This window comes from Lepidothrix coronata, unplaced genomic scaffold, assembly GCF_001604755.1.
Source record: "Lepidothrix coronata isolate B3197 unplaced genomic scaffold, Lepidothrix_coronata-1.0 Scaffold22, whole genome shotgun sequence".
Lineage (NCBI taxonomy): Eukaryota > Metazoa > Chordata > Aves > Passeriformes > Pipridae > Lepidothrix > Lepidothrix coronata.
The window spans coordinates 2168101-2190591 of record NW_016690202.1 but is presented as its reverse complement, the minus strand read 5'-3'; the positions used below and the strand labels follow the sequence as shown (position 1 = coordinate 2190591).

The window sequence follows — 22491 nt, the reverse complement described above, 5'->3', positions numbered from 1 at the left end:
AAACCAGTATGAAAATAGAGCATAACATACTAGAGACAAACTCTTGAGTTTGCCCTGCCCCAAACACTTGATTGCCTAAACGTACCATTCCTCCTAAAGCCCCTCCTGTTCCCTACCCTGAGCATGATGACTGTAGCGTGTCCTGGACTGCCACAGTCTGCAGAAGCCACACAGTGGGAGGGCATCTCTTTGTTCCTGAGGACCACAATGACAAGGACTGTGAGCAGCCATTGGTAGAGTTGCTTGAGGACTGAGCTCAGGAAAACATTTGATGGTCGATGATAACAAGCAACCCATTCAATGTACTCACTCAGTTATTTTTACTTCTCCTTTATCCAGCATATTTGCTTCAGTTAATGCCACTTAGCCTAAGTTAGGCTCACTCAGTCCCGGAGATATAACTCAATGCAAGCAACTCCTCTTTTAATAATAATTCACTGATTGCTGCACAGGTATTTATTGCTGGAGAAAGTAGTCAACTCTGTTGACTGAAGGACACAAAGAATGTTGATGGAAACACAGTGCAAAGCTGTCCAGAGGGACTCGGAGCATTTATAGTGAAAGCACACTTGGCAAAATAAACCAAGCATCTGCTTTTCTAGCACAGGCAGTCTAAGTGTTTCAGACTGAGTCCAGAAGGAGGTCACACTGGAGAGGCACAGCGTGACGACAGTCTCCGTGCCTTTTCACGATAACCAGGTTGCACCATTTGTGTTTCTCATTTTTCCTCTGGTAGAAATTTCTCACTGTGGGTTTTGACAATTTTCAAATATTGTCATGGAGAGTGTGGCAACATGAAATGAGAGTAGTGCACAATGATGCAGTAAATAGTTACATTATTAGAAAGGCAGATGCTGGCATTGAAGCAGGGTTGTTGGCCTAAAAAAATAGATTAGGAGGGAAAAAATAGAAAAAAAATCTGTGAGGTATCAGAAGCAGTAGATAGCATAATAACATTCATATGCAAGCAACGTTTTTCTGTGGCAATGTGAATCAGCTCACATGCTAATATGACCAGTAAATAAACCGTAGCAAGATTCTGGAATTGATATTATTACTCACCAAAAACAACTCCAGGCCAGTGAATCATGTCAGGGATTGCATTTGGGACTCCAAGCCCTGACACTGGAGCCCAGTAGGCAAGACAAAGTCCTGCAGCAGTGCCTGAGTCACACTCAGCTGTCTACAGACAACCTAAATTCAACATAAACCTGGTGTTTCGTATTTCCCATTGGCTTATTCTTGTCACTCTTTAGAGTCCTCGGAATACAGGCTGAGTGAGTGCAGGGACACTGGTGAAATTTAGGACGCTCTAACACGCTATGATACCTAAATGGTACCAGCAAAGCTGCTGCAGCCTGGTGTCCCACTTAGGCAATATTGAGAGGAATGGGGTCTCCTCATCCTGCTGTGAAAGCTGTTGCCCATCTCTTGTGTCTATTGCCCTCTACCCAACTGATTATAAACTGCAGTTTGAATTCAGCCCATAAAAGTAAACTTTAAAGAGTATCTGAGGATTTTCTACATGCCTCCAGGGTCCAATGACCCATGTAATAACCTGACAATCTGATATTCAGAGAGCCTGGGCACCAACAACTCCAGCATAAGGCTTGAAGAGTTTCAGCAACCACTACCTTAAAATTCAGCCCCAACAACATTGATGCAGGCACTCAAATGAACTGTGAATGTGCACAAAGGCAAACTCACCTCTGGCAAATGCAGGAGTGCTGCTATAATCCTTGATAAAGCCATGGTAAGTGAGAGCCACTTGTTCTCTAGCATAATGCTGTAAAGCAGAAAAGTCAAAAAGCAATATATCATGCAGCACCTTGTAAGTCTATATTACATGATGCATTATGGATATTCCTCCACAGGAATGCAAATGGAGAGAAAATTTCATGTTTTGCTTTCTTGTGCATAGCAGGGCAGACTCAGAAGGAAACAAAAGCATCCCATGATGATACTCCCAGACAATTTTAGTCTCCCAAAACTGTGGAAGTAATGGCCTTGGCCCCATCTGCAGCTACACTGGCCATCATGGTTCAGCTAGAATGCAAGTGGGACTTTGACTGCCTTTGCCAGTCAAGCTGCTTCCCTAGGAGCTTCTAGAGAATGTATTGAGGCAAACATGACATCTTTGGGATTTTCTGCTGCTGTGCAGACTATAATACAAGGCAGAATCAATTAAAACTGCCCTGAGTAAGTAGAAGGAGGAAGGCTTTTGCCACTAAACATTTTGCTGATGAGTCATGCCAGATGGCTTGAATTTTTTCTGCCAGTTTGAAAGTAAGAAGACTTAGATGTAACCTAGGTATATCAAAGTCATTTCATCGAGGTTCATCAGTCAAGTGGCACCCCTGATGACAGACCCATGGAGGTAAGAACAAAAGGCATAGCCAGAATGGTGCTCCAAATCCTTTTTCACCCAGTGTGATTCACACAGGTAGTCAGAAGAGCATGTGACGTGTTAAAATCTTTGAGGCCTCAGTGAAAGCAGGAGTAGGCAGAAAGATAATCTTTCACATAGAGGGTCCTAAACTGCTTTACTCATAAAGTCATTCTGAACCTAGAGGTAAAATATAAGGATCAAGATGAGTTTAAAGATGAGATGGGAATTTGTGGCTTGTTAGAAAGAGAACCTCCGAAATGTCTGGACAACTGCAATGTCAAAAGTGGTCAGCATCAGAGCAGTACAGTTAATGGGAAGCAAAGGTTCATGTATTGCTATGGATGATGGATAGAACAAGTTAGGAGGACATTATTTGATAAAAATGTGGAGTTTGATAAGAAGTTAGTGAAAGTAACAAGAACATTAAACTGATGAAATTTGGCAGCCAACACTACTTTCAGAGAAGACTTAGGTACCAAAACATTAAGATGCTTTTCAAAAAAATACCTGCCTCACTGGATGCAGTAGGTAATGCTGTAACCATTTAGTAGGTAATGGTGTAACCAGCTGCTGTCAGAGTTATAACATAAAGAAGGATGTGTATGGAAGGCATCAACAACCAACAAGCAGGCTTTGTGTTTTGGGTATAATTGATTGACTATAGCATCCATGAATGAAATCTCTCAATTTGCACCCTACTGGAGAGGCTAAGAGAGGAGGTGATAATGAATGAATGACTATTGGAACAATTTATTGTAGAATGGAACAAGAATCATCTCCAACAGAAATGAGAAAGGTCTGATTTAAGTGAGGATACAAAGCACGTGATGAGTGGGTCAGAGGCAGCAGCTTGCTGTGTGAGATATAAAGAAAGACAATCAGGTAATAACACAAGGTCCTGTATCCTTTAGAAAGCATCTCCATTGTAGCTGTCTCTACCTAGACAGAGCCCCTCAGAGCCGGCAGGATTTCCCACACTGACAGGGATCTGTCCAGTCACAGCTTGGGCAAATATGAGCTTAAAATTGCAGAGGAATTAAAGCAGAAAGGGCAAAGTGAGAGTAATATAAAATATAGTGGAATTATCTTCAAGTATTTCTTACAGTAATTAAAATTTCAAGAATAAAGCATGAGTCATTCATTTGCTACCAAGACCTGAAGATAAGAATACAAGCTGACAATGAATACAGTTGTGGGTGTTAATTACTGCTTAAAATAGACACAAAGATTAGAGCCACAAGCTGCACCAAGTGTAATTTTTTATTTAGTAATTTAATATTCTTCCCTTTTCATTTCAATGCATTTTTATATGTCTGACCTTCTGTGGACTTCTCATTTTGTTCTCCAGTTGAAAGAGCAAAGCTGGTTAATTTCTAGTGACATTTTGTAGCCGTGTAGCAGCTGAAATACCTTTTTACCCCTGGTTTTGTTTATAAATCTGAATTCAGTGGATATCTTCCAAGCCATATAAGCCTGTATGCTGGGAGACACTGCTGAAATGAGAGCCTGTTCCTCCACAGGGACTCCTGATTGGAGTGCATCTTGGTCTTTAGGGCCCCAGGGGACACTGAAGAGCACCATATAATGGCTGTAGCTGTGGCAAAGAGCTAGAGCTAGAGCACTTTATGCCTTCTTGCAGTGTCTTCTGCTCTCCCAGTGTATCACATGAACTGTGACTATGGCACAACCAAATCCTCCAGATTCAATGACATGAGGAGTCTTTTTGTTACAGCCAAATCAAGTTTTGCCTGACTTTGGTATAAGGCAGGAAGCTCAAAATCACAGCCTTCCAGTACATAGGAATTTCATTATAAAGTAATGTTTATGTCTTGAAACAAGGACTGGTGCTTCCTCTTAATTATTAGACACCAAAACCAGGGGAGGTTGGTGGAAGCCATCCTGTAACGCTCTTTAAAAAGTTAGCAAAAAAAAATAAACCTTAAAAGCTTGTAAAGGAGCCACAGGGAATCACAGCTGCCACTTAAATTATATTAAAGGGCAATAAATTGAAACCAGTAAAAAAGAAATGTGTCCTTACAGGGTGCATTGTCAGCTTATGAAATTCACTGTAGCAGGAGGTCAGTGAAAGAAAGTCTAGAGTTTGTTTTTTCCCAAAGTACTTTTTGGATCACTACCATGATGCTTCCAGTGCTGTGAGAAAAGGCTAATCAAACTTCATACTCCAAGGCACAAACTGTCTATGGGGTCAGGAGAGAACGTCACCCTCACAGACAGTGTATTAAGCATATTCTGCATTTTCCCTCTCGACCTTCGAAGGAATAGTTATATAATCTCCAAAGGCAAATTCTGCACAAAAGCCTCTGGATTCCTTCCTCCTGGGGAGGGATTCTCCTCTGGCAGATTCCAAAGCTTCTAAAAGCATAATTTCAGCTCTGAAAAATGTATTTGAGCATTAGCATTGATGAATGATTCAACGTAAAGGTGAAGCAGCACTCTTGAGCCTCAAAGACAGTCACAGGAGAAGCTGAAGCAGGCACAATTTATTGGCAAATAAGAGAGGTGACCTCCCACCCATCCCACTGTACAACATCCAGGTGGAAGACAAAGACGAACTCATCTGTGCATGAGCCCTGGCTGTGAGGAGCATGAGAAGGGAGACACCCTCCTGCCATTTTTTCTTTGAGGAGTAGAAGTAAACCTCACAGAGGGCCTTACATAACTATTAATGCAGTCTCTCAAACACTAAAATAAAAGGGTGGCAGTTAACCAAAGAACATCCCCTCCCACATCCCAGGCAAGACCACCCCCTTTGGCTCTTGCTGCTATTCTTCTTGTGATGAGGTGAAAAATTAAAACTGTGCTGTCCTTACTCTCTCCCTCCACCACCACCTCTGTTTTTCTATCCCAGTTGCATCACTGCATGGGTGATGATTGGTCCATGATGTTTATAAGAAGCTTGTGGGTCCTATGTGTGCTTCTCTGAGTTAAGCCCTGGCTGCCAGCTCTCTGCTCATCCATAGCTGGATGAGCCATTATGGCATGAGCTGTGGCTTGACATTTGATTGCGGTTCATATGTGGTCCCCTTATCTCTTTAAGAAAATAGAGTCTCCAGAGTGTGAGAAAGCTGAGTGGCAGAGCAATTTTGGCCACCAATCTTGCAAATCTTCACACGTGCATCTGCTGAACTCACTGCCAGGTCAGCATGGCCTTTAAAGGCTGCAGGATCAGGGCCTTTGCTTCTTTGTCACTTTTGCCCATCTATCTATGGCTATAAAACAGTTGAGATAGATTTGTAACATTACAGGTTGCTAATTTCTAAGGATTCCTCTCCCTTTCCCTTTTCCAGCATTTGAATTATTCCTATGTTTATAGCACACATGATGGAAAAACTAAGATTCTTTTGTTCTCCCTTTCTTCTCTGTGCTGAAAGGCCTTGCTTCCCAGACCAACCACCCTGATCTCAGCCTTCATGGCAGGCAAGAGGTGGTCATCTCAGTGTCAAAGCTTGTTTTAAAATACAAGGGATCTCAATTCCAGCATTGGAAATTAATGTTAGCTTCATGTTAATAATTTAGAAAATACATGCCAAATCACTGGTGTTCTCTCAGTTCTCTCTCAACACAGCTGCAAACTGCATTAGGGCGAATGGATACATTTCAGATGAGATATTTGTACTGAATTATTAGAGTAGTCTGTATTACAAAATTACTAATAAACATTGCTTCTGGCTCAATTTAGTCTGAACTCAGTGAACCTAACCAGTGGTGAGAAATCAAAAACCCTGAAATACCCAATGAATGAGTCTAACTAATCAAGAAGCCCTGCAGGAAGTAGATGCCAGGATTAATGAGCCAGTGGTTTCACCATGCCATGCTGTTATTTCTTCACATAAATGCCCTCAGATGAGATTACCTTTGTCATGAAAAGGAGAGAAGGAAGGTTACATACTTTCAACTGACAGGTTAACTGCCATACCTCCATTACTGCAAGATGCATTTTCATGTGCAGAGATTTTTATTCTGAAAAATGAAAATTTAAAGACCACAACACAAATTAAACCACATTTTCATTTCTAAGAGCAGGGATCATTACTGCTAGTACAATAATATAATCCATTCTGCAGTGTTACCTGATCCCTTGCCTTGCACAAACTTTCTTCCCATGTTAGTAATTGCTCAGTGATTGCAATCTCCAGCAGTGGGTAAGAGCAGATTCTGCCTTCCATGGAGATTTAAGCAGAGGAAGGGAAGAGAGAGAGTGTGTCAAAACATTTCATCAAGAGAGCAAATGAAAGGTTCAGTGACATTATCTTTATTATATTCCTTAGACATTAAGGGTGATGTTGTGTTTAGAGAGAAGTATAGTTACACGAATATGTGCCGGTGTGGAAATTAATCCATACATAAGAACATAAATCTCAGTCTACTTACACACTGGGTGGAACTGCTTAAGGAGAAAATGCACCTTAACATAAGCAAATAAGCCCGGCTTGTAACAGCCCCAGTGCCTGGTGTTAGCTACTTAGTCAATAATAGGCTAATTGTTATTCAGCATAACTGTTCCCTCTCAATTTATATGGAATTCACTCATTTATTTTGATCACTTTACGTGAATGAAGCAAAGCTGTTCATGGTGTTAGATAGAACTGCTCAGTGCTGTTTAATTTTATCTTTTAACATCAGCACGAGTGAGATTTTATAATAAAATAATTCACATCCAAACTGTAACGTATGGGAGTGAGACCTGTGGTCCCCTTCCTTTCACCCACGTTAAATACATAAGAGCATCAGCTTAGATGTTTTATGTTGTAAAGCTTCAGCAGGTGTTAAGGGTACATATAATTTCAAAAATCTCCAGGACTCGGAACACAAAGAACTATTGCTATGGAAACAAATCAAATTTGTATCAAAGTTGGGTAGGATAGAAAAGCTTTGCTCATAAGCAGGACTACAGTTGCATTAGAATATGGAGGAAACGGCAGATGTTTTAGAAGTGAGTATTAAGCCAAAGGACATTTGTAAGGCCCCTGCCAAAGCACTGCAATGTTCAGTGTCAAGAATTGGATCTTACAGGTTGTGTCTCAATCCCCTGCCCTCAGCAGAGCAAGTGTTTTTCTTCACCATTAAAAAGCACATATTTTTTAAAGATCTTCCATACCACATTTTACGACATTCCTATATCATAAAGCTGTCTTGCTTATAGTAACACAAAGCAGCTGTAAAAATTGCAGGCTTGTAAACAACCTTCCAAACATTTGGAAGAAGTAGAGGGAGATTTGCACTCTTCTGCATGGAAGTGGAGACCTGTTTGCCCTCCTGGCAGGCCACAGCACGGGGAAGAGATTGCTGTGGAACTGGGAAGACCAAGGGACATTCTAGCTGGGGTGCCATTCCCACTGGTCCTCCCACACCTGGGATAGGGAGGCTGGAGGAACTTTGACCAGCCCTGCCCCATAGGCACCCTGTGGGACCACAGCTTTGATGGCTGATCTAAACTGCTTACAAACTTCAAACTCAGAGCTAAGCCTGGGTACAGAGGGGCAGCTGCTCTGCCCAAGGCTGGGCTGGGGCATAGAGGGAGGGCTGCGAGGAGAGAGAGGACATGGTGACTTCTTATCCCAGGTGCTACCATGGTGTAGATTGTGGTATGGGACCTATCTTGCTTAGCCTGGACTATCTCAGGTTGAGCATCCTGGGTTGTTTCAGCATCTGCAGGAGCTGGCTCCTGCAGAAGGGTGCAGGGCTGCTTTCTCAGGTGACCCCCAGAGGACTCACTCATGGTCTGGATCACCAATAATTTATTCTGCTTTTATTTCTTTTTTAAATTAAATATGCATACGTAATATGCACTTTGGAGCAGGCAAGGACCCTTCTGCGGATGCGTATGGAGCCAGGCACTCTCAGGTGTGTAATTAAGAGGTGTGTAATTGATGTACAAGGAGAAGAGATCTCAGTGCATTGCATAAAAGGCAAGGGCGAGGGGGGAAGAAGAAAAAAAGAAGCCCAAACCTGGCTGTACATGCTTGCCGATGTCTTGCACTTCTTTTTGCCGCCATGTCAAAGTTTGCCTGGGAGTAAACCGAGAGTTTTCTCTTCCGCAGGGTTTGTTTCGCCAGCAACCGTGCCTCCGTTTCACATGCGGATAAAACGAAGCACCCGTCTGCTGCCCGCCTGCCCCACCTCCTGCTGTCCTGCTCCCCCGCACCCCTCGTCCCTGCCGTTCTTCACCACAGAACTTCTTATTACTCTCAGTTTAAAGGCCAACCACACAGAAAGATTAACAAAAGTTTATTAATCATGAAGTATTAAAATTGTGACAAGTGAAAGGCATCAATGCAAAGATAAGCAAGCAAACTATCCCCAAACTTGTGACAAAGGACTCAGTGAATACCACAGAAGGAAGTCCTGTCTTTTTTTTTTTTTTTTTTGCCTGCAGTTGAAGACACCTCTCATATCTCACACGCCACATCAAAATCTATAATTCTTCATATCACATACTGAAAATGATTTTATTTATCCATTCACATTAACTTGATATAAACGTGTCCGGAAAAGTCAAGTAATATGTTTTATATTAGCTCAAACATTTATTAAGTAACCCAAAATTCAATAAATAAGCACAGACAATAAGTTAAAACATATCACGAATCGACCAGTATGTAACAAGAATGCTTTATCTACACAAAACATCCTATTTCACATCGTTTGTTCATTCCTCCAGCGGCCCTGCCCTGCGGCGGGGTGACCGGCACATGCAGGCGGGCGGGCCGCGGGGCCGAGCCGGGCCGGGCCGAGCCGTGCCAGGCGGGGCAGGGGGCGCGACGGCGCCTCCGCCGGCGCTGCGGAGGGACAATAGCAGCAGGAACGTAAATAAATGCGTAAATAAAGGTAGGGAGGATCGGCAACTCAACTGTCACGAAATCAAAGATCCTAAAAAGGGAAGCGCTCTTGCGCGCTTATTTTTTTCCCCTTTTATCCCCTTTGTGTTTTACAAAAAGAAGCTTTTAATTTTTTTTTTCCTTTTTCCCCCATCTGATTCGTTCTCGCTCATCAATGCTTAATCAAAATGGATTTGATTCTCTCTGGGGTCTCCGTGCCGTTTCGCGAGCCCGCCCGGCCGCCCCCCGACGGCGCCCTCACAGCGGAGGGGGCCGGCAGCAAGTCGCCGCACCTAAATAAACCATAAAAATTATGAAAACAGAACCAAAAATGCATTTCTTTGCAAAGCCAAAGCCAGTCGGGCGCCTGGCGGGAGAGTCGGGTCTTGGCGACGAAGGGAGGCAGGGCCGGGCTCGGGGCGGCCGCCAGAGCTCCCGCCGCCCGGCAGGGCGGCCCGCGGGGCACAGGGGTGCGCGAGGGCGGAGGGGGTGTGGGGAGGGTCGGGGGATGTTTCTCGGCCCACAAACCAGTCTGTTGGCGTCTGATTTCAGATCCTGAGTCGACTCCCTGGTAAGTCGGGTGGGAGAAGGCGGGGGCGCGGGGCGAGGCGGGGGCGCAGTGCCAGGCGGCGGCGGGGGCGGCGCGGGGCGAGGCGAGGCGCCGGCCATTAAGTGAAACTCATGGAGACTGTGTGCTCTAGTGCTTTGCGGCGGAGGGAGGCGATGCTGGTTCCCCGCCACACGTCGCTGCTGTCCGGGGAGCTGCAGAGCTGGGGCGAGCCCGTCACGTTGCTGGGGCCGGGCAGGGAGGCGGGCACCATTCCGGGGAAGGCGGGCTGGTAGAGGTGGGATTGCAGCCCGGCGCCGTTGGAGCCCGCCAGGCTGTTGGAGAGCCCCATGGAGTTGGGCGGCGGCCCGGCCGCCAGGCTGCACTGGGACAGGGATTGCGCCATGGCTTGCTGCCGTCCCAGCGCCGGCGGCAGCGGCAGCTGTGACACGCCGGGCATGGCGGCGGCGGCCCAGCGCGTGTCGTTGGCGTGGAAGGAGCACAGGCTGTCGCCCATGGCGGCGGCGGCGGCGGCGGCCGCTGAGGGGAACTGCGGTAGCCCCGGCGTGGGCAGCAGCGTGCCTGGGGCGCGGAACACGTTCGTGGTCTTCTTGCGCTTCTTCCACTTGGCCCGGCGGTTCTGGAACCAGACCTGCGGGCAGCGGGCAGCGACACGCTCCGTTAGCCACCACCAGCCCCCGCGGGACCCCCGCCCCGGCTCCCGCCGCCCCCCCGAGCCTCGCCCCCGCCGGCCGCTGGCGCTCCTCACACCCGCAGCCCCAGACGTGTCCCCGTCACGGGTTAAAGAAACCGGTGGCACTTTTTATAACGAAACTAAGCGATGTGTCCCTCCCGGCACTAAGCCGCCTGCGGCCTCCCTCCCCCGGCGGAAGGGTCCGGGAGAGAAGCCTGGCCTCTCCCCGAAAAACAAATTAAAAAAAAAAACCACCGTCCGACGGCTCCGGCCTTGGCGTGGACGCGCTCCCGAGCCGCCATCGGTGCCAGCTCTCTCGCCCGGTGACGCCGGGGTCCCGGGGCAGGAAACCCCCGCGCCAAACTGTCCGCATTTGGGTTTGAAAAAACAAAACGTAACAAAACCAAATGCAAAACAACAAAACCAGCGGTGGTTCAGGTGAGGGGATGCCCGTGGTGGCACCGTGTCAGGGCTGACTTGATGGGTCTCGTCTCACCGCAGCCGAAAGCAACTGAGACAGTCACGAGCCGGGAAAAACCGCGTCCACCTGAAATCCAAAGGAACGCAGTGCCCCGACCTGCCGGATTCCACAGTCTCAGGCTCCGTACCCAGACTGAGAAAGGCAGATGCCCATTAGCGGGAATGAGCAGCCGTGAGGGAGCTAAATATTATATGAATAATCTAAAAATCGCGTTCAATTATGTTTTAGGGTTAATAGTTAAATTGCGGCTACAAAATCTTTTTATGTTTCATGGTTTGCTGGTGGTGTAAAGAATCTCCATCGGGTCTGATCGCCTAAGCTCATAGCTACGCTGCATATGCTTTTAAAATGTGAATGTTTCCAATTGAAAACTGGTGCATGACAGATTAAAATGCAGGGAAAACCTGGGGGAGATTTTGAAAATGCACACATGACAACTCTAGAAATATATTAACCATGAGCGTTTGGCAACTTTGGACTCCTTTTAAAATGCAACTAGCCCCTGAAAATTATTAATACAACAGTGAGAATCTAATGGAGTTTGGAATCTAAAAATCTACCTTGATGATATCTGCTGTTACAGTAATATAGACATACTGTAAATGTATTTTAAAATATATAGCCCATTTAATTCCCCAGCTATAAATGGGTGAGAGAGAGAAAGCAAAAGAAAGGAGAGACAATATCATTTTAGTTTTTCTTTTTCTCTTTTTTTTTTTTTTTTTTTAGGAGCAGAAGCTTTATGAAGATCTCATTGGAATCCAGCGGATGATTAATGTGAAGATTTGGTAGGAAATCTGGAGAGCTGTATTAAAGCTCAGATCTCAGGTTCATTTCGATCAGCCAGCCGTGAACTCTAGGCCGAATTCATTACACTTTAATAGTGCTGGGAGAGAAAGAAAATGCAATTTCTCATTCCATTAGAAAACTAGAAAATACTCTCAGCTTGTCCCCTATTAAGATGTGGCAGGTGACGGGACCATTGTGGGGGACACGGTCAATGGAATTACAGCACATTATTTTTGTTCGTATAAAATATTGGAAGGCAAGCCTGACTGTGCAGAAGTTATTTCACTGATTTGGTTTTTATGTAAATAAAATATTGAAAGTTAATTAATCCGTGCTAGAGACTAATGATTATGCTTATTATATTGCATTTGATCGCGTAATTTGCATGATTCTCGCATTGCTGCTTAATAAGCCATTCTAGGTTATAAATAATTCTGAAATTGGTTTCTAATAATGGCATGCTATAAAAAGAATGGTTTTATTACAGCAGCCTGAAAAGCAGAGCAATGTCAGATGTGGAATTGGACTCCCGTTTAAGCATCAGCCACTTTAATAATTATTTAAATGTATCATATACATTAAATACAGATCTAAAATGAAGAAAGTGGTGATTTATCCTAGCATCTAAAACCCTTAAAAATATATACAGCAGCTATAAATTAAGTATTTGGAGCATCCCTTAATCAGTGTGGAGCCCACGTCCTGGAAGGAATATGTAGGCAATCTGTTAACTATAAAGAAAACTGTAAAGTACTCTTGTAAGAACATAAACCAATTACTATTTAATTTAAATTTGGTCAAGGAGCAGTGATACATTGGATTGTGAAGTAAATACATTAAATAATTTTTTCCTTAGATTACATAATGTTAATCATTTTGAAGTGTTAATTAAGAAGGTTATGTTGATCTGATTACTTTTTAAACTACAGAACATTATTGTAAAAAATATTTAAATTGCCACTCTATTAAACTGTTTTTATCAGCAGTCTCGAGCTATTAGCATTGGTTTAAGATTATGCCAAGGCCATTAAAACATTTTGTCTTTCTTCCTACGAATTTCTTTGATGTGCTGTTAGAAAATAACTGTTTCCATTTTATATTTTACTTCATTTACCACACTCCTAATATTGAAATTGGTATCATTAACCTTTGAGAAACCCAATAAAGTTTAATAGACCTCGTTTTCTTTTTTTCATAGAGTCAGTTGTCCAATTATATTTTATTTGTGAATCTAATTTCTTTCTTAATTTAAACTAATTATAGTTCTGTGAAGACAGAGTCAAATTGTTTTACTTTTTAAAAGCAGACGTGCTTTTTCTGTCACATTCAAGAATGGAATCTGTTTTTGTTCATTAAAACGTTCATTTAGGGATTTCTCTTGACATGTCTTTATTTAGCTGAGGAGCCTATGCTTGCCGAGAGGGATTTTGAACAGAGACCGCAGTAAAGTACGGCGGCAGTCCCGGCTGTACTGAGCTGGGATGCACATCCCACAAGTACTTCTACTGTGCAGGCTTTCGTTCTTGGGGATGGACTCGCCTAGAAGTCACCAAAATAACCTTGTGAACACAAAAGCCACATCTGAGCAGTGTAGCGCTTTGATCCCTCTGCCCCTTTTCCTAATTTTGTTTACATTTATTTGCCTAAATAGTTTCCTCTGGTCCTGTGTGCAAATATATATATATGTGTATGTGTCTATGTACCTATGTAGATATATATACTTTAGAAAACAAAGTACACCCTAGATGTTGAAGACACTCGCTACCCCCGCCGTCCTCAGGCTTTTTAAAAGCCAGTATGGGGAAACTGCGAGTTCAAATACTGCCTTTTACGTAAGTGCCTTTTCATGAGCCGATGTGCCTTCCCGCGCCTTCCACTCTGGCCCTCACGGCCCGCGTCTCTGGCGGACGCCTCTTCCCGGCAGTGCCGCCGGCAGTACCCTGGACAGCGGCACCGCGGCCGCCGGCAGACTCCACGGTGGAACAGCGGTCACTCCCCGGCGGTTCGGCTCGACTCTTAGCGCCGGGCTATTGCGAGGGCTGAGATTCGCTCCTCTAAGGCTGTGCCTCCCCGGACTTTTTTCTGCCGCGGTCGGGCCGTGGAGCTCTGCCCGTGCCCCGCTCGGGACCACCGCGCTGCAGGTGGGGAGGATAGAGGACAAGGGGACACCCCAAGGCGACAGCTTTGCGGAAAGAGAGGCGAGGGATGTCTGTTTTCAAGGCTTCCTGGCCAAACTGTTGCTTTCAGGACTAGATTACTTTCCCCACCATCGGGCTGAGGTTTGGGGCACCCACCCCCCCTCCCCGTCGTGACTGGACTCGCCGCCGGCCGGCTGTGCCGCGCCGTCGGTGTGACTGGGGAAGGGCCGGTGGGCACTGCGCGGGGGCGGCTTTTCATATTTTCATACCTGCACCCGGGACTCGGTGAGGCCGATGCGCAGGGCCAGCTCCTCCCGCATGAAGATGTCCGGGTAGTGAGTCTTGGCGAAGCTCCTCTCCAGCTCGTTGAGCTGCGCCGGCGTGAAGCGGGTGCGGTGCCGCTTCTGCTTCTGCTGCCCCTGCTGCTGCCCGGCCTGGCTGGGGTTCTGGCCGCCCTGCTGGCCTTGCTGCTTGTCGGCGTCTTTGGCGCTGACGGCTAGGGAGCTGGGGTTGGATCCCACCGTGGTGATGTCGTCCCCCGGCAGCAGGGTGGTCCCTTCCACCGTGTCCGAGTTGGGAGGCATGTCTCCCGGGTGTCCCCCCGGATCCGAGCCCCCTACGCCCAGCCGACACTTCACCGCCTCCCGATGTCCCAGCAGCTCAGCCGCATCTTTCATCCCTGCGGAAGCAAAGGAGCGGCAGTCACTCCTATGCTGCCAGGCACGGATCCATCAGAGCCGCTTTCCAACGCATGAGCTGGCGAGAGGCATCCAGCCACCGCCACCGCCTCTGCCCCGCCGTCCCCCAGCCGCCCGCCAGACCCTCAACCCTGCTCGGCTCCGCGACGCACAGAGACCCCGGCCCAGCGCAACTCGGGCAGAGGAGGGAAAACTTTACACCTCTTCCTGCTGAAATAACTAGCTCCCTGTCCGGCCTCCCCATGCGAGATCAGGGGAAGGGAAGAGGGGGAGGGCAAGTTTTACCGGGTTCAACCTGGGTTTTCCAGCGGAGCTGGTAAGAGAAAGAGACGGAGAGAAAGAAATAAGGCTCGAACCGCCCTGCTGCCGGGAGCATTACCTCTCCGACAGATGCGCGGGGACCTCGGTCTGTCTAGCCGATCTTTCCCCTCTTCTCTCTCCTTTCCTCTAAACAAACTCACGAATAACCGTAAATAGACGAATACAGATATTTCTCTTTTTTAAAAAAAGGAAAAGAAGGAAGGAGAAAAGCGAACAGGCGAGGAGGAAGAGGCCACCTAGAACTCCGTAAACACTATCGAGCTCATCTGTCCTAAAATAATAATCATCATCATCATCATAATAATGTGTAGGTATATATATATATAAACAGGGGAGAAAAAATTAAATGATCCACAACTCGCTGTAGATCTACATACTCTGTAGGTCTCACTCCCTCTTCTTTTTTATGTTAAATCAAATTAAACTTTAATACAGTACAATTACTTTTAAAGGAATTAGCCCATTTAGATCGCATTAAGGTAAAATAAGGAACAAATTGTCAATTTCCTGCCCCGGCTTCCTCCCCACTCGCTGCCGCCGGTGCAGCCGCCGCGGGGCGGGGGGGTGCCGGGGGAAACTCACCGAGACGGGCGTCCAGGAGGTCGGCGTGAGACAGCATCGCGCACCGCTCCAGGGCGAAGGCTGTTCCCCCCCAAATTTTAGCGGCCTTAAGTTATTTAAAATAGATATAAGATATGAGATATATATATATATATATATATATCGTCTAAATGAAAGAAAATTCGGTGTGTGGTTAAAAAGGGGGTCTCTTGCATTATAATGTCCTTTAGAGAGACGGGGAGGTGCTTAACACTTCAATGAACCCGTGAGCAGCTCGGCGCGGGGACCAATCAGGAGGGCAGCCTGCAAATGTCAGCGCCCGGAGCGCCCCGCTCCGCCCGCCCGCCGCCCGCCCGCTGCCGCCGCCCCGGCCTCCCGCCGCCCCAACCCGCCCGGACCGGACCGGCCCGCGCTCCCTTACCCTGCTCCTCTCGCCTGGGCCGCCCGCCTTCTCCCTCTCTCCTTCTCTTCCAAGTGCACATTAGCTACACTCCTCCCGCTCCGGGTCGCCCCTGATTTATTGGGTTTTATTGTTCTTAATACCTCCTCCGAGCGCACCCTCGCACTCGACCCGGTCGGGCTCCCGGGGGTCTCGCAAGTCCTGCGCCCACCGGAGACTGTGAGCGGGGCAGACGGTGGGCGCGGGGTCGGGCAGCTCTGGTCCCGCTCGCCAGCAGCTCCGAGGAACAGGGGTCGAGGGCTGCAGGGGAGATCGCGGCACGGCTCTCGCCCACTCGAGCCCCGACGGCTGCAGGGCGTCGAGGAAAGAGAAACTTGAGAGAGTTCCCGCAGCGGCCCGCGCCGCACGGGCTCCCCTAGCCCCCGGGGCTCCCCGACCCCCCGCCCCGGCCCCGCTTAGTGCCGAAGCAGAGCGCAGCAAGGGGAAAGAGAGCCAAGCACCGTGTGTCTCGGCGGCCCGGGGAGCTCTGCCTTCCTGCCCGGGATTTAAACACCCGTAAGCCCTGTTTTTCGGATAAAGTTTCCAAGTTCGGCTCGCCTACAAACTCGATTTAAAGCAGTAAATAAAGTTAAATGCTTTTTATTTTCCTCTCGAATATGTTAAACTACTTGAACAATTTAAAGTGCTTTGCAGAAGTGAAGCGAACCATTTCTAATGTTCTGATTTTTCAAAGCCAGCCAACAACAAAGTTTAGATTAGTAATATATTTCTAACCAGAGTAATTTTCAAGATCATTAGGCATTTATGTAATTAGTGCCAAATCTATAAGCTTTTATTACGATTATTAGAGTAAAATCAGTATAAATTTGTACTAATTTACTACTGTTTAGACTTGGCTGTCAAGCCAAGAGGTTCTTATTGTAAATGATAACTGAGGAAATTAAGTGCAAAATTCTGTACCATTTCTGATCCGCTCCTAAACAATCCGTTTCAATTGTATTTGTAGCAGAACATAATGCCCTTTTAAAGTTCTTTGACTTGTATTTTTATTTGCAAAACAAGAAAAATACCCTCTACCCGAACACAATGAAAACTGATATTTACTACTTCCAACTTGATTAGCATTGATTTTTAATTCAAAAGTGATGCAATTAAGATTATTCATTTAGTGCAAATAAAGCTTCCACCAAAAAGCGAGCCTAGTGAAGTCTGTGTTAAATAATACGGCGCCAATGGCTTTTTTTTCCTGCCATCCAATTGACTTACACAAAACATTGTAAATACTGCATGCGAACAGATGCAAGAGTGGTTTTGTTTGCAGCTCAGATGTGCAGGGGTTTCGGCAGCGACTGAACAAGGAGACAAAGGAACCGGCCGACCGATCTCTAGGGCAGTTTTGCTGCCTTTTTTTCCCACCTCCTCTCTGCTCAGGCTACATTGATTCAATTCTGTTTTCGAGACGTCGGGCTATTGCAAACAACCTGGGTGCTCGGGAACTGCCGCTAAGAGCAGGGAGAGAGACCCAGAGCCAGGCCACAATTTAGCCGGAGACAGAGAAAGAAAGAGGTGGAGGTGGGGTGGGAGTTTCGGGATTTTTCTGTTGATGTTGTTGTTTTGTTCCTGGCTGGATGGGGGACTGTTGAAATGGCACATTTGCTGTGCTTTTTTCCTTTGAAAATTGTTGTCTGTGTGGAGCTCCAGGGCAGGAGGGAAGGACCCGTCCGTGAAAATTGCTGCGCGGCGCCCCCCGGCCCGCTGCCTGGCGTCGGGACCCGCGGAGCGGAGCCGGCGGAGTCGCCGGTGGGGACACGGGCCGGCGGGGACACGGGCCGGCGGCGCGGGTGCGGCGCGGAGCCCGGGACGGAGCGGTCAGGGGCTGGCCGGGGCGCTTGGGGTCCAGTTTATCTGTATTTACTGGCACAAGAGTGCGGGCGCTGGACGCGCCGAGCGCAGTGCGAGCAGGGTGGCACGGCTTGCGTGTGCATCTATTCCGTGTTGTTGTATGTTTCAGGTCGATAAATAAATGTGTAATAGTTAATGTGCAGAGACATCAGAGTAATAACAATGGGATGAAATCAAAGGATTATCAATCTCTGTTAGTAACTGCTGAATAACAATGTTGCGGTGTGATTGATAGCGCGCTTCATTTTATGACTTTTCTATTGCTCTTGATTTTTATAGCAGTATAAACAAACTAAATCATTTCTTCGAAGACTTCAGAGCGCAATCGTTTTAAGGGAAGAGGAGAAATCAGAGAAGGAAGTCTGGGGGAGAGAAAAGAGCGGGCAGGGCTGACACTTCAGCGTGTCAGAAAGAAAATGACAATGGGGCATATGTAAAATACCCTAATCGCATTCCACTTTCGCTCACTCCTGTTTTGTCAAGTGTCCGAATTCACCAGGGCAGCGTCGGAGATGTATTTACAAGAATTTTATTTCTCGTCATCTTTCCATTTTCCCAGTGTAGCCAGAAAACTGCCAGTCAAGTCCATTCTCTGTTACAATTTACGGTATTCCCCATATGATCATAGGAACTGAAGTTCCTAACAAGGAAAGGCTTTAACACAATGGCCAAAAATCTTCAGAGTGACACGAGTGTCTTCAGAAATCACTTCAGAGCAAAGTAAAAGGATTTTCTATGACGGATCCAGTGATTTTTCCTCAATAAATAGGTTTTAGATTGTTACACACACGTAGAACTGGAACAAAGGGCAGTACCAGAAAATATATTGGTTGCCCCTAATAAAATTTATTTAGACAGTTTACTTCTCATAAAAAATAGAGATTGAATTTCGTACAGGAGCGCCTGCCAAGAGGCTAGGCACGGGGAGATCATCTCCCCCCGCACGCTCTTTTGCTTTGCTTTCCCTTTCCACCCCATCGCTTCCTTTCCCTGCCCTGCCCGGCGGCGCCCGGCGGGCCCGATCCCCTGGTCCCGGCCGGGGCAGGCTCTCCCTCTCCCCTGCCCAGCCCCCCCACCGACTCAAGCCGATCCGACCGAGAGAGGGCCGCGGAGCGGGGCGTGCTGCATTTGGGAGCAATATAACCCTAATTCTCCAGAGCTGTGACCCTGGGAAGAAAGGGTAGAGAACTTTCCAACCCCCAGAGCTCCCCCTCTCCCATCCCCGCTAAACTCAAGCCCTGATTGAATGAGGCTGTGATATAAACAAGAGTATTTAACCAATTCTGCTCCGATTTAGGAACAGAACCTTCTTTTATCAGAATAATTATATTTGGAGCGAGGAACACAGTAAAATAAGGTTAAACTGCTAAAGTCAGCAGAGTGGCTTGGCATAAATGGCTGATAAGATTTGTAATTTGATATTTTATTTATGTATTTCTTGAGCATCCATGCAGTTAAGGTGGCTGCTGTATGCAGAGCACCGTAATTGCTTTTTACAAGTAGCAACGCTCACAGCGTTTACCAAATGTAACTTTTGGTTGCCTGGCTTGTTCGTGCGGCTTTTTTTTTTATTCTTATTATTTTTTCCTTCCCCCTCCTTTTATTTCCAGATAGTAGTGCTGAAATATCGGATATGATTATTCTCATTCCTGCTGTTCAGTGCTGCATTGTAATATTGTTCGCTTTAATGAGAAGCGCCTCCCTCAATAATTAACGACCTCACATTTCCCTATTTTCTTGCCTGATGAAAAGAATTAATTTTAATTCATTGTAAATTACAGCTATGCTTTTGAGTGTTATTTGCTTACTTTTCCACATCGACATACCCTAAACACAAACGACAAATCAAACTATATCCTTTCGTTAGGGGTAATTTGGAGTTAAGAAATGGAAAAACATAAACACGTGTTTTCATTTCAATCAACCCTCTCGAAAATATGACTTCTTTGGAAACGAAGGACAAGGCTGCCAGCTCCAGACCCAATTTATTCATTCTAGTCAGAGCTAAACGTGGCGATCATCGCCGCTTTGCGACATTAGGCTGTATGCAGCATTTTGTCGCTGCAATAAATATAGTTCTTTGAAAGCAACTTTATGAAGTTTATAGGCATCTGAGGCAAGAACGCTCGCAGCTGATCAGAAACGCAGCCGTCAGGTGTCCCGAAAACAGCCTCTCTAAGGTCAGCGAGGAGAGCTCGGGTCCCCTGACACCTCTTCTCAAACACTGTTAAGATCAGCATTTTCCCATTTGCTTATTTATCTAAATATCTGCATCCGGATCCGGCGGAGCCAAAGGCAGCCCCTCCGACTGTCTCCTCGCGGGTAGACTGTGGGTAATCTCTCGACAGTGAAGCGGTTGCCTTAGATTGAAAGGATGGCTTCTATCAATTAATTTTCATCAGAGCAATGACAACCAGTCTTTTATGGGGAAAAAGCTATTTTAATATAAAGGTATGCCTGCCACCCCTGCCCGCTCTCACCCGATCAGATGGAAACTCTTTATACACAAAAGTCACCTCCCTCTCTCCATCCAGCTTCGTACTCATGCATGTATTATGTATATATAGGGTTTTGACATAATATTAAGTTCATAAACTTAAAAATGCGGAGCCCAAGCATAACGCACTGGGCTGTAGCTTATTCAGTCGGACAGGAATTATCGGGGCTGCCCCGAAAGGCGAAGGGAACGCCGGTATAAATAATTTTTCAGATACATCTCTGTTTAGGCAAACAGTACACTTCCAGGAAGTGTTTTCTACTGAGCCTGGAGGAATTTATTTAACACATACCTGTGTTTTTAAAATCCGAAATCTCCCCATCCGCCAGGTGTAGCAATGAAAAAATATACATCAGAAGCTAACGTGGATGGAGTATTTAACTTTCTTTCCTTTTAAGGTCGTAGTTTTAATCCCTTCAATTACATAGGTAGTATATAGTAATAAGGAACATACATATTTTGTTTGTATGTGTTAAGTTGGCTGCTTTTCTGATTTCTATTTACTCAAGATAAATAATCATATATCAGTTATTCAGTTAGGTGACAAGTCTAGTAATTGGAATAAAAAGAAAACATCTCATCCTTATCTCTTCCTCTAACTAGATATAGCGCTAATAAGACTGCATCAATCTTATCTGGCAAATAAATAAAATAGACAAACAAACAAATTCGCCTCCAACAAGTTAATGTGGTGTATCTGAGTGGAAAGTAGATATTTTCACGCGTTCTGGAGATGAGGAGTGACTTTTAATAAAATCACAAGAAAAACAAATGTAATTCTGTAAGCAATTTCAGAGCTCAGCCATCTCTCTCCCGCGCCGTTACTTAGCATTCTCCAGCTGTCCTAACCTTTTCTTTTAAAAACCAGTTAGTTCCAGAAATATGACTGTCACTCAATCTGGGACCTTTCGATCCACCTTCCTTTATTATTTGGGGGGCAATCCTAGAGGTAATAAGGCTTATTTTACAAGGATGATTTTTGTTGACTTTTTTCTTTCCCTCCCTCTCCCTTTCCCTTCCCCTCTTGCCCGAGCGCGGCTAATTCGGGGCGTCTATATTCACTCAATTAGAGAAATCTAAAGAGAAAATCGATCTTCCATCTGCAGAAATGCCAGCTTAACAAATTAGATTCTTGTTTCGTGCAGGTGATTTGGTGACAGTCGGGGAATTAGAAGTAATAAGTTGTTGTGTTTGAGACCACCTCCTCGCCCCCGGCCCTCCGCCCTGCCCTCGGCCGGGCCGCGCCAGGGGAGCGCCGCGCCCGCGCCTCCTCCGCCGGCCGGGCGGGCGAGCCGCTGCCGCCACCGCATCTCCCGCTGTAATTAGTGCTGCTGCCCTCCATGTGGGCTCGATTAAACCGTGATTTAGCCGAAAGAAATATAATTATGGCTGCAAATAAAATAATCAGCATTGAAGAGCGATTTCCTTAATGAGATGGAGCGGTTGCACGTCACGGAGTAAAGGGGTCTCATTAGGAGGTGGTAATGAGGCTTGGGTGAATATTGGGAGTTACACAAAATATCTAAACCGCTGAGAACACCCAGCGCCGGGCCTGGGCTGGAGTTCCCGCTCCCGGCCGGGCCGAGAGACCCCCCGGCCGCCGCCCCCCGCCCTGCCTTCTGTGCCCCGTCACTCCCAACCCAGTCCCGGGCTCCCTGCCTCCCCCAGCCCTCCACGCTCGCCGGAGGACGGGCGGCCGCGGCCACCGCGCTCTCCCCGCCCGCGGGCAGGGCCTGAGGATGTGCTTTTCGGATACGGCTAATTTAAAGGGACGACAGCGCGGCCATTTTAACGAGAGGAGCGGCAGCAAGGGCCAGCGGCTTCCCCCCGCTGCGGGCCCGCCCGCTGCTCCCGGTAGCCGCAAGCCCGGGCCACCGCCACTCCCTCGCAGAGCGCGCCCAGCGACCAAGACGACCACGGGCAGGCGCGGAGCACGGGGCGAAAGTTGCGAGACCTCGAGTCGATGTGCACTCCCGGGCGGCAGCGCAGGCGCGAACGGCGGAGTAGGAGAACGTGAATTAGTCCCGAGACGGCCCATTAGGGGAATTAACCACGGCTCCTCGGCCAAGCGGCTCCGGGCGCCGAGGGCGCGAAGCCGTCAAGATGGTGGCCCCGGCGGCCGCCTGCCGCGCATGCGCCGCGGCGCGTGGAGAGGGAGGATGTGTCGATGGTGATGGCGACGGCGGGGACAGGGCTGGGGGCTGGAGGGGAGTGAAACGCCGGGCCGGGGCTGTG

General features: G+C 47.0%; 1 protein-coding gene across 1 annotated transcript; it reads right to left on the bottom strand.

The window, feature by feature from the left end:
• Positions 1-9896: 9896 nt before the first annotated feature.
• On the bottom strand, positions 9897-15632 carry OTP (orthopedia homeobox). The gene is made up of 3 exons (XM_017808095.1): positions 15479-15632; positions 14147-14556; positions 9897-10427 (listed from the first exon to the last, which is right to left on the bottom strand). The coding sequence occupies exons 1-3, from the start codon at positions 15513-15515 to the stop codon at positions 9897-9899; spliced, it is 978 nt and encodes a 325-aa protein (XP_017663584.1). The 5' UTR covers positions 15516-15632.
• Positions 15633-22491: the final 6859 nt, after the last annotated feature.

Excerpts from the sequence above, each read along its gene's own strand:
- OTP (XM_017808095.1), bottom strand. The coding sequence starts at position 15,515 with ATGCTGTCTCACGCCGACCTCCTGGACGCCCGTCTCG. Across the intron at positions 14,557-15,478 it reads CCTCCTGGACGCCCGTCTCG|GGATGAAAGATGCGGCTGAG; the intron begins GTGAGTTTCCCC and ends TTGCTTCCGCAG. Across the intron at positions 10,428-14,146 it reads TCACCGAGTCCCGGGTGCAG|GTCTGGTTCCAGAACCGCCG; the intron begins GTATGAAAATAT and ends CGCTGCCCGCAG.